At 49.2% G+C, this 12,579-nt stretch overlaps 1 protein-coding gene across 1 annotated transcript; it reads left to right on the forward strand.

Annotated features, from left to right (window-relative positions):
- Positions 1-8,426: 8,426 nt before the first annotated feature.
- On the forward strand, positions 8,427-12,579 carry LOC129638913 (uncharacterized protein CXorf49 homolog). Its single transcript, XM_055563651.1, has 6 exons — positions 8,427-9,851; positions 10,525-10,681; positions 11,224-11,300; positions 11,584-11,629; positions 12,197-12,238; positions 12,341-12,579. The coding sequence occupies exons 1-5, from the start codon at positions 8,556-8,558 to the stop codon at positions 12,235-12,237; spliced, it is 1,617 nt and encodes a 538-aa protein (XP_055419626.1). The 5' UTR covers positions 8,427-8,555; the 3' UTR covers position 12,238; positions 12,341-12,579.

The raw sequence follows: 12,579 nt of genomic DNA on the forward strand, positions 1-12,579 counted from the left end.
AAAGCCAGTGGAGGTGATGGAATTCCAGTGGAGCTATTTCAAATCCTGAAAGATGATGCTGTGAAAGTGCTGCACTCAATATGCCAGCAAATTTGGAAAACTCAGCAGTGGCCACGGGACTGGAAAAAGTCCGTTTCCATTCCAGTCCCAAAGAAAGGCAATGCCAAAGAATGCTCAAACTACCACACAATTGCACTCATCTCACACGCTAGTAAAGTAATGCTCAAAATTCTCCAAGCCAGGCTTCAGCAATACGTGAACCGTGAACTTCCGGATGTTCAAGCTGGTTTTAGAAAAGGCAGAGGAACCAGAGATCAAACTGCCAACATCTGCTGGATCATGGAAAAAGCAAGAGAGTTCCAGAAAAACATCCATTTCTGCTTTATTGACTATGCCGGAGCCTTTGACCGTGTGGATCACAATAAACTGTGGAAAATTCTGAAAGACATGGGAATACCAGACCACCTGACCTGCTTCTTGAGAAACCTATATGCAGGTCAGGAAGCAAAAGTTAGAACTGGACATGGAACAACAGACTGGTTCCAAATGGGAAAAGGAGTACGTCAAGGCTATATATTGTCACCCTGCTTATTTAACTTATATGCAGAGTACATCATGAGGAACGCTGGGCTGGAAGAAACACAAGCTGGAATCAAGATTGCTGGGAGAAATATCAATAACCTCAGATACGCAGATGACACCACCATTATGGCAGAAAGTGAAGAGGAACTCAAGAGCCTCTTGATGAAAGTGAAAGAGGAGAGTGAAAAAGTTGGCTTAAAGCTCAACATTCAGAAAACGAAGATCATGGCATCTGGTCCCATCACTTCATGGCAAATAGATGAGGAAACAGTGGAAACAGTGTCAGACTTTATTTCCGGGGGCTCCAAAACCACTGCAGATGGTGACTGCAGCCATGAAATTAAAAGACACTTACTCCGTGGAAGGAAAGTTATGACCAACCTAGATAGCCTATTGAAAAGCAGAGACATTACTTTGCCAACAAAGGTCCGTCTAGTCAGGGCTATGGTTTTTCCAGTGGTCATGTATGGATGTGAGAGTTGGACTGTGAAGAAAGCTGAGCATCGAAGAATTCATGGTTTTGAACTATGGTGTTGGAAAAGACTCTTGAGAGTCCCTTGGACTGCAAGGAGATCCAACCAGTCCATTCTGAAGGAGATCAGCCCTGGGATTTCTTTGGAAGGAATGATGCTAAAGCTGAAACTCCAGTACTTTGGCCACCTCATGCGAAGAGTTGACTCACTGGAAAAGACTCTGATGCTGGGAGGGATTGGGGGCAGGAGGACAAGGGGACGACAGAGGATGAGATGGCTGGATGGCATCACCAACTCGATGCACATGAGTTTGAGTGAACTCCGGGAGTTGGTGATGGACAGGGAGGCCTGGCGCGGTGCGATTCGTGGGGTCGCAAAGCGTTGGACACCACTGAACTGAACTGAACATGTATATACTCTATAAAATTTTGAGGAAAAGGGAAGAAAGGATGGTATATAAGGAAGAGTGTGCCTATTCTCCTTGAATAAGGAATAGGGCTAAGATAAGACAGGGAAACTTCAGGAGTCTTGGGGGAAGCCAACACTATCCTCTTCTGTGACCTGGGGGTATACGCTTGATAATCAATTATTACAGTCCACACATATATTGTGACTTCTTCTCTATGTTACATTGCAGTATAATTGAGGAAAAAGATAATGCCTGGGGAAATAACATCCCAGTATAAGCATATTGTAATTATGTTCTAACCAGAAGTAGAACCAAAGTTACTTTCTTTGTTTATAACATATCTAATTGAGCTTAGAAATCTGATTTCATCTACATTAATAGCTATATTTTGGAGAACTCATACCTTTGTAAAGAAAAAAAATAAAGTGATGCTTACATAATTATAATATCAATCTCAGTTTTTAATAAATATTCCATATTTAGGTAGTACATTATCATTCAGAATTTAATTGTGAACTTGTGCTGAAACTCACAGAAGTGATGTATTTGGATACAATTTCTCAGAGACTTCTCCCCTCCCCATCCACTTCCTCTCAGAGGTGGAGCACCAAGAACCTGAGAAAAAGAAATGAAGGCCAAAAATCCAAAGCAATGTGCCTGCGCTGTAATACACAGATTTGACCAGGCGAGGGCAGTATCGTTAACGCCGTTGGTTGGGAAGGGCCAGATGCCATGCCTTTGGAGCTCCTCGTGTTCTTTGTGATTCGTCTATTAATCCCTGAGACTGAAGAGCTTATTTGTGCCAATATGGTGGTGATGGGGATGGTGCTGGTGCTGGTGGTTGGATGCGCTGCATCTCCCTTGCCCTTTTGACACTGCTATCTCAACGCCAACCTTCACCCCTGCTCCCCGCATCAGCAGCTCTAGTCTTCCTCTTTCTCCTCAGACAGAAACTGAGACCATTGATGTGCTACACTGGGTGTGCTCCCACCTTCCCCTGGCACAGAAGCAGTAGGTGGGTGTGCACAGCCCTTCAAGCCCTTCCCTTGTTCTTTGTAGGGAGCAAAGCTGGAAGAATTTTCCAGAAATGTTAGCCTCCACCCCGCAGTGAGTGCCCCTGCTTTTGTTTCTAGGCTTGTGGCCCAAGTGAAGGCTCCACACTGGTTTGTGGCATTGATAGGGTCAATAGGAAGAATGTCTTGTTTTGTAAATGCTCGTTGATTGATGAAATGAAACAAGAGTCATTTTCTGGGGCCACCCCTCTGCCTAAAGATAACATAACTTTTCCCATTATAAATACTGTTCCACCCTCTAACCTTGTTGTTCAGAATTCCAGCTATTATAATTTGCCTCCCTTTTTAAGGATAGACCTGAAACAGAAATTGAGGAAACATTTCTGTTGAGACTTTACCTTAAATGACTGAGCGTGTAAAGGGTCTTGTGCTTATTCGGGATTTTTCATCTCTTTAAACTACATGTGTTTTATTGCTAATTCTTGGACACCATCAGAAGACATTTTGAAAAAAAAATTGTTTTGCCCATGATTCTAGGGCCATTCTAAAGGAGATCAGTCCTGGGTGTTCTTTGGAAGGACGGATGCTAAAGCTGAAACTCTAATACTTTGGCCACCTCATGCGAAGAGTTGACTCGTTGGAAAAGACTCTGATGCTGGGAGGGATTGGGGGCGGGAGGAGAATGGGACGACAGAGGATGAGAGGGCTGGATGGCATCACCGACTCGATGGACATGAGTTTGGGTAAGCTCCGGGAGTTGGGGATGGACAGGGAGGCCTGGCGCCGTGCAATTCATGGGGTCGCAAAGAGTGGGACGCGACTGAGCGACTGAACTGAACTGAACTAGGACCCACATGCCTCAGCTGATTTGTCCCACATGGTTCCTGCCCCAGAATCACAGACGTACAGAATATTAGAGCTAGATAATCTCATGTAGAAATCTAACAGGTCTACTCCTGAGGGGTGTACAAATAGGAATCTGAGAGGAGAGGGACAGTGCCATGTCCAGGCCAGCAGGCAGTTCAACTCTACCTGTTCAGTCCCCACTTGGCTGTTTGTTAGGACAGAAGCACCTGCATCGCCTCACACTCAGAACTCTTGTGGATGTATGTTGAAGCTGGGGCAGCTTCTTCCCAACCTCCTGACTAATTTGAAACAATGAAACCGGTCCCATTTACTGTCAGTTATAGCTAGAGCCTTGTTCACTCACTTGAGCATCCCAGGTGAAGCACTCCCCCTCACTGCACCCACAGAATCGCTAGTGTTTTGGGGTCACCGTGGATTGTTGACCTAACAGGCCTAACATAAGGCAGAGTAAAAGCACTTGATGAGCAATCAGGAGACCTACCTCTCTCCTAACCTGACGAAAAGCACTTCCCCTTTCTGAAGCTCTTGTTTCTCCACCTGGGAAAAGAGGAAGGTGACCTAGAACAGTGGCTCTCAACCTGGATTCCAAGAACTTCCTGAAATTGTGTGCAGAGTTGTGGGAGGCAATGTATACAGTCTTCTTGGGAGGGTGTATAGAGCTTTCAATAGATTCTCAAAGGAGTCCTATTATGGGCTGAATTGTGTGGCCCTCAAATGCCTATCTTAAAGCCCTAACCCTCAATGTGTCTGAATTTGGAGATGGAGCCTTTAGAGAGGTAATTAGGGTTAACTGAGGGAGCTGGTAAAGAAGCTGCCTGCAATATAGGTTTTGATTCCCGTGTCGGGAAGTACCCCTGGAGAAGGGATACGCTACCCAATCTAGTATTCTTGGGCTTCCCTGGTGGCTAGATGGTAACGAACCCACCTGCAGTGTGGCACACCTGAGTTCCATCCCTGTGTTGGGAAGTTCCCCTGGAGGAGGGCATGGCAACCCACTCCAGGATTCTTGCCTGGAGAATTCCCATGGAGAGAGGAGCCTGGTGTGCCACAGTTCACGGGGTCACCAAGAGTCAGACACAACTGAGTGACCAAGCACAACACATCCAGAGGTGTAAGAGTGGGGCCCTAATCCCAAAGGACCTGACATCCTTATAAGAGGAGGAGTTACCAGATCTCTCGCGCGCGCGCTCTCTCTGTCTCCATACACACACAGAGGAAATGTCATGTGAGGAAACAGAGGGAAGGTGGCCAACTGCAATACAAGAGGAGTGCCTACACCAGGAGTTGAACTTGCTGGCACCTTGATCTTGGACTTCTGGTATCCCGAACTATGAGAAACTAAATGTCTTTTGTTTAAGCCATCCAGCCTGTGGTATTTGGTTTTGGCAACTCGAACAGACTAACACAGGGCCCATAACCAAAGAAAAAAAAAAAAAAAAAGTTTCTGAGCCATTGCACCCACTGGTTGCCAGAAACCCATCCTGGACATTCATGTTTCAATACAACGTTTTTAGGCACTTGCAGATTTCTTGAATTCTTGCTTAGAACAGTGCAGTATATCTTTTATTGCAACATGCTTCCTTTTCGAATAGTTGTATAACACAGATTTGTATCTATATAAACCCAAAGACCAGACTTTAAATCCTGATTGCACCACCTACTAGATCTTTGACTTTGGACAATTTATCACAAGTTTGTGCCTTGTATATAAAATAGGGATAAGATTAGTGTCTACCTCACATGGCTGTTGTGAGAATTAAATGACATAATGCATGTAGAGGGCCTAGCACATAGTAAAGTTTCAACAGATATTAGTAGCTTTTGTGATGAAAATGTAAGTAGCAGTCAGGGTTTTTTGCCCTTATAAACAACACTGTTGTGAGCAAACTTCTTTATACACAAAGAATTTTTTTTAAAATACTTACCTAGATTAACTAAGAGAAAAAGAGTAAAATTACTAAAATCATAAATAAAAGAGGGGATATTATAACCAATGCGACAATAACAAACAGGATTACACAAGAATATTATGAACAATTGTGGCAAGAAATTGGACAACCTAGAAGAAATGAATAAATTCCTAGAAACACACAATCTACCAGAACTGAATCAAGGAGAAACAGAAAACCCAATAGACCAATAATGAGATTGAATTGGTAATGACAAACCTCTCCCCCACAACCCCCCACACACACAAAATCAGGAACTGATAGCGTCACTGGAGAATTCCACCAAACATTTAAAGAATTAATACCAATCTTTCTCAAATGCTTCCAAAAAATTGAAGAAGAGGGAACACTTCAAACTCATTTTATGAGGCCAGCATTATCCTGATATCAAAGGCACCAAAAGAAAAGAACACTACAGGCCACTTTCCCGGACAAATGCAGATGCAAAAATCCTCAACAAAATACTAGCAAAACAATTCAATGGCACATTAGAAGGACCATGTACCATGGTCAAAAGGGATTTATCCCTTGGTTGCATGTAAAAATCAATCAATGTAATAAAACACATTAACAGAATGAAGGACAAAAATCACATGATCATCTCTATAGATGCATAAAAAATTCATCACTCCATGAGAAAAAAACAGTCAAAGAACTAGGAGTAGAAAGAAATTACCTCAACATAATAAAGGCCACAACTAACATCATCCTCAGTGGTGAAAAACTGAAATCTCTTCTTCTAAGGTAAGGAACAAGGCAAGGAAGCCTGCTCTCACCATTATGTTAGTATTCAACAACTGGAAGTCATAGCCAGAGCTGTTAGGAAAGCAAAAGAAATAAAAGGCATCCAAATCAGAAAGAAGTAAAATTAGCTCTACTGAAGAGAGCATGATTTTGTACATGCAAAACTCAAAAGATTACACGCGCCCACACACACACACGTGCACACAACTGGTAGAACTACTAAACAAATTCAACAAAGTTGTAGGACACAAAATCCAAAAGCAAAATTCAGTTGTATTACTATACACTAACAAAGAACAATTTGAAAAGGAAATTAAGAAAACAATTCCATTGACATTAGCAGCAAAAAAGGATAAAATACTGAGGAATAGACTCAAGCAAGGAGCCAAAAAACTTGTACACTGCAAACTACAAAACATTGCTGAAAGAAACTGAAAAAGACAAATAAATGGAAAGGCATCTGTCTGCACAGACTGGAATACTAAATATTGTTAAGAAGTCCAAACTATCTGAGGTGGTTAATTTTATGTGTCAGCTTGACTGGTCCCACAGAGTGCCTAGATATTTAGTCAAACATTATTCTGGGTGTTTCTGTAGGGTGCTTTTTCATGAGATTAACATTTAAATCAGTCAACTGGGTAAAACAGATTCCCCCACACACACACCGATAATGTGGGTGGGCTTTACCTAATCAGCTGATAGTCATAATAAAACAAAAAGGCAACCTGGGACATCAGCTTCTTTTCCTGCCTTTAGACCCAAACTGAAATATCAGCTCTACTGGTTTGGTTCTTAGGCCTTCTAACCTGGACTAGAGCTAAACCACTGGCACTTCTGGGTCTCCAGCTAGCCAACTCACCCTCTAGATCTTGGGACTTACCAGCCTCTATAATTGAATGAGTCAATTCTTTTACACACACACACACACACACACACACACACACACACTCCACTTGATCTGTTCTTCTAACACACGACCCAGAGTGATCTACACACTGCAAACCCTATCAAAATCCCAATAGCATGCTTTACCGAAATAGAAAAACTTGTCCTAAAACTTAAGTAGAATCTAAAGTGATCCTTAATAAGCAAAGCAATTTGGACAAAGAAAAAGTAGAGAACTCACACTTGTTGATTTCAAAACATTACAAAGCTACAGTAATCAAAACTGTGCGTTACTGCCATATTAACACATAGACCAATGGAGTAAAACAGACATCTTAGAAATAAACCCTCAATTTTAGAAGATGTGCCAGGCAGTGGACTTCCTGAGAGAGGGGGAAAAAATAGCTTTTTTAGATCTTTGGATCAAAGCAAGGACTCTGGAGTCAGATTGCTTGGCTTCAATTCTACCACTTATCCCCATGGGCCAAAAGACCATGGGCCAGTGGCCGAACCTCTCAGTACCTGTTTCCTCACCTGTAAGAGGCTGGTAATCATTAGTACTATAGTCCTAGGAGTGTCACAAGGAAGCATTACTATTTACGTACAGCACTTAGAAGAGTGCAGGGCACGGGGTCTCTGCTGTGTAAGTTGCTTTTCATAGATTCTGCCAAATCACCTCCCAAATGGATTTCTTGCACCACCGCCACAGAGGTTTGCTCCTAAACTCTCCCACTCTCAGAATGGTTAAGCACTTGGAAGCTTGTCATCCTAGTGTGTGAAGCCCGATCCGTGGTTTTAGTTTACATCTCCAGGATCAGCAGGGGTGAGCATCTTTGCGGGTGTAACTGGACACTGACTGAGACTCTCTCTTCTTTGAATTGCCTCAGAGTGGGGAAAGAGCTGAGGGAGTGAGGTCAACCCCAGTCTGTCCCCCAAATCTGCCTGCCAAGAACGTTTGATGGAGCAGTTGAGGCAGAGATGTTACAGAACAAAACCACGATCCCTTTGTCCTCTGGCCTCTTAGGGAGAAGTACGCCGACCACTCATCACTGAGTGCGGGATTCCTCTGCCCATTCTCCCATTGGGTCATAAGCCTTGTGGTGGAAGGAAGGCTGGCAAATGCTTTCAGCACGTGCTAGGCGCCCAGCACCCTCACTACCCGCCCCAACCCCGCCTCAGCCTCCCGCTCCACCCACTTTGTACACAGTCAGAACTCAGGGCTGTGACTCTAACCGGAAAGGGGAGGTGGGACAGGAGGAGGTGGGACGAGAGGCTTGACAGAGATACACTCGCAGCATGACCTTCACCAGCCAACTCGCCAACTGCCGGCATGGCTTTTGGGCTTGGCAACAAACCAGAGGAGGCCCTCGACCCCATTGGTTACACCTCGAGGGGGCGGGCAAACAAGGCGCGTGCTGGTTGGCGGGAACCAGACCAATGAGGAGGCGGCAGCGCTGGCACGCTGAAAGCCTCGCGTCGTTTGCGACCACCTCTCGCGTGCGGTGCCTGTGGTGCTTGACGGCACCTCCAGACGCCACCCGCCGCAGCTGCCCCGACCGCCATCACAGCCGCCACCGCGACCCGGTTGATAAACCGTCACCGCCCCAGGTCCGGAGGCCACCCAGATCGCGACATGAGCTCCTCGGATGATAAGGAGCTTGTTTGCGGACCGGATTTTGGCTCAGAGTGCGGGGAGCAGACCAGCGGCCTTGAGGCCGGCTCCACAGCCCCGCGGGGACCCGGCCCCGACCCCGGCCCCGAGCCGGGGGCACCGCGAAGCGGCGAGGGTGAGGGCGGGGATGGCTTCCCAGACCCTGAGGGCTTCGAGTCAGAGCGGGAGGTGCTGGAAGCGGGAGGGCCGGTGCTGTTGGGCTGCGAAGGCCGACCTGGCTCCCCGGCCGACGACACAGGGTACGCCCTGCAGCTATCTGACGAGTCATTGCAGGCCATCGTGCGGCAGCTGGCCGACCTGGACTTGCGGGGCATCCTCAGACACATGTCCCCGGAGAGCCAGGCGGTCGGCCACGTGTCTGCCTTGCTGGACGTGGAGGCGTGTCTCGGCAGTCGAGGCGCAGCCGCCCAGAGGTGTGGGGAAGCGGCACGGGCTGAGGCCAGCCCTCTCCGGGTCGGCAGGCCCAGGACGGGCCGGGTCTGGGGGAACCCTAAGAGAAGCACTAAGAGTAGGTTGAACGTGGCTGTGGATCGCCCGTGGCCCCCCTCAGTAAGCCCAGCCAGGCTGTTCTCCGACTCCGAGTCCTCTGATGAGTGCAGTGAGATACAGCCTATGAGGGTGAGCATTTATCCCAAAGACGGAGGCCAGGCCAAGCTGAACAGCCCCAAGGATCCTGGGGACACACCCAGACACTCGAAAGTCCAAGGCAGGGAGAATCTCCCTAACTTGCCAGGCATTTGCCTGTCCTCGGCTCCGCGAGGATTGATTTCGGTTGTGGAAAGGCAGGGCAAGCAGGGCGATGCAGAGCAGGAGGACATCTCACCTCCTAAGAAAATGCAGAGCGTACTCGGGGGGAAGGGGGGCAGCCTGCCCAGCTACCCGGGAGTAGCAGCAGCAGCAGCTACTGCAGCTGCCGCTACAGGCAGGCTGCCGCGGCCCAGTCCTAGGAGGAAGAGGGTCCAGGAGAAGAAATCCCTTGGGGCCGTCTCCAAACCTGCCCTGGGGAGAACCTTCCCTTCCTGGGGACGGGGAAGTTCGGCCACTCCCCTGGCTCCGGCCACCTTACCCCCAATCTCCGGCATCCCGCTGCCTGGGAGGTCCCAGAAGTATGCCTTGGTCCCTGGGGGAGCCAAAGAGTCCAAGCACACCGGCGCCAGGAAGAAATCCGTGGCTAGGCGGGCCCGGGAGTCGGTGGCAGCAACGGCGGTGTCAGGAGAAGACAACGACCCAAATAGAGACCCAGCCACAAAGGGCCAAGTGAGTAGGCCAGGCCCCTCCTCTCTCCCCACTCTTCCCCTCCCACCCTCCCCAGGACACACGTCTTCACCCCGTGCTCCCCTCTCTCCATTCCTCAGGGGTCATCACTGGGTGACCCTCAGTCACGGGGTCATTAGGATGCCAGATTGGGGTCCTTTTACTAGGGACAAACGTTAAGGTAGCACTTTGGCTGTGCTGGGCTCGGTTCTCCACCCGTGGCCTGTTTTCCAGCCTCCTCCACGAGGCTGGGGCTGGCGTGGAAGGGAATTGATTTGAGGGGACCCCTTAAAAGCTTCACAGAGCTTCGGTGTTGAGACGCATCACTTTCCTGAATCCTGCTTCCTGGCTGTTCCCCAAACCTTCCTTGCAGGGACCCCGGGCTTTCTCAGTGCCACACTGTTGTCCCCTGCTCAGCTCTGCCTGCTGGCCTGGGGCTGACTGACGGAGAATGTGCTAAAGAGATCAGCCTTTCAATTCTCTTTCCAATTCCCTGCCTCAGCTCGGTCTTGACTCATACGAGCTCTCTCACACACAGACAAAGACACATAAATGCACTGGTACACACACGTGTGCGCGTGCGTGCGTGCACACACACACACACACACACACACACACACACACATACACACACACACGTCCTTACTCCAGATCAGTGAGAAATCTTTGTTTTTAGCTGACCACTGACAGGCCGTGGCCATCTTGTCCACGGGTGCATCATGGAGAACCCAGCACCGCCAACCTCAGCATCAGAGGCGGGCAGGATTCAGGAAACTCAGAGCGCATGGCCATGAACAAGGGAGAAGTCATGCCCGGAGGGCCTGGCCCCTCAGGTGAGTGTCCTGGGTTTTGATTTGGGGGGTGGAGACCAGGGGTGAGGGCAGAAACCTCTGTCTCTGACTCACTCTCTCTTTTCTGAGGGCTCAGCCTTGCTCTCAGGCCACTTCTCCCATGGGAAACAGGGTGTCAACAGGGCTGGCCCTGGCCCCATCACCTTCTGTGTGGGATTTGTTTGGCAGGGGTGATTGGTGGCAGTGCCCCAACAGCTACTCTGGGCGTAGACCTGCAGGCTAATAGCCTTTTCTGTGAAGTGCTGTTCGCCCACATTGCTCTCCCAGGTGCTGGCTGTGGCTGCCGCTCTGGGAGGCTCGAACCCAGAACCACAGTCTTTGGCGACCATCGTGGTGAAATGGCTGCCCCTGCGGAATAGGAGGGGCAGGTCCAGAGAAAAGGTTTGGGCTGCCTGCCGGGCAGAGCAGGGGAGGCTTGATGCTAGCAGAGGGTGGTACTGCCTCACCTCGCGTTAGACCCTGCTTGGCCCTTTCCACCTCACTGGGAGCCTGGGAAGCTGGATTGTGTGTCATTTCCCTGTCAGGTGACCAGAAACCAGCTGACCATCACCCAAGACCGAAAAGGCAGCAGCAGCCACCCGGAAGGCACGGCTGTCCTCGGGTAATGCTTCTTCTGACTCCTGGAAATGCACACCCAAACCCCATGGTGGGATCTGGGTCCAAGTACAACTGACATGTGTGGGCCCCCTCCCCGCCTGCCCCCTGGCCCCATCCCATACCCCAGGGAGGGAGCCCACCTCCTTTCCACTGAGGAAAGTCTTTCCCTTGCCAGTCTGGATACCTGGCTTTGGGATGGAGGGCCCGGGGGAGAGGAGAGGAGGAGGAGGAGAGGGGAGCCGGGTGTATACTAACCATTTCTCTTCCTCCTGTGTCTGCTGGCCTAGTGTCTGGTGCTAGAGAAAGAAATAGACGACCTTAAGAAGCAACTTGGTATGAGGAACCAGGGACAGAGAGCGGCGGGTTCTTAGTGCAGAAGCGGGGTGGGCCCTTGGGGTGGGGTGGGCTGCAAGTGCAGGGGGCCTCGCAGGGAGCAGCATTCCTGTGGGGAGGAGAACCTAGCAAGCCTGCCCCTGGAGCGTGCGATGCATGTTGGGCTGGGCGTGCGGACAAGTAACAACGTACTGTGTGGACTGCGTGCACACTCTGCCAGCCATTCGAGTCCTAGAGAGTTCCTTCTGATAGGACTTGTAGAGATGCCTTGGTGATCTGGTGTGGCCTCTAAGGTTCTTGTTGGATATTTTGCGAGACAATTTTTGAATGGTTTGGGCGTGGCCCCAAGCTTGAGGGCTGCTGGCACATTTTATTTCCTTTTAGGAAATGGCTCCACGTTTAATTCCGGTAGTGGGGCCCGATCGGGCCCAGAGCTCTTTCTTTGCATCAGGGCTGGGGGTACGTGGGTTTCAGGTTGCAGGGCTAGGTGGTTCCCCACGGGGACAGGGGGACAGGCTTCTATGTCCGTCTGTCTGGAGCACCTGTTTATGCCTCTCCCTGTTGCAGCCTCCTTGCAGTACCTGGCTGAGAAGTTCCGGATCCCTTGAAGTGAGTGTTACACGTTCCATACCCCTCCCCACAACGTTGGCTGTTGAGCAGGGCTGTGGGCTGGCCCTGGCTTGAGGCTCTTCCCTGACTGCTGTTTCACAGGTTGAGCCCAGTATCTTCCTGCAAGAGGAGCAGCTGTTACCTCCGGGGCCGGCAAGCTGTGGCCAAGCCTGTTGCCTCTTGTTCTGCCTCCACCAGAGCGTCCTCTGCCCCTTGTTTTGCCCCCTCTCTGCCCCAGTCTCACAGCAGTTGTGTTTTTTTTTTAATTAATTAATTTATTTTACTTTACAATATTGCATTGGTTTTGCCACAGCAGTTTCTGATTAAAGGACTTCTCCTAT

The sequence above is a fragment of the Bubalus kerabau genome, chromosome X (genome assembly GCF_029407905.1).
Source record: "Bubalus kerabau isolate K-KA32 ecotype Philippines breed swamp buffalo chromosome X, PCC_UOA_SB_1v2, whole genome shotgun sequence".
Taxonomy (NCBI): Eukaryota; Metazoa; Chordata; class Mammalia; order Artiodactyla; family Bovidae; genus Bubalus; species Bubalus kerabau.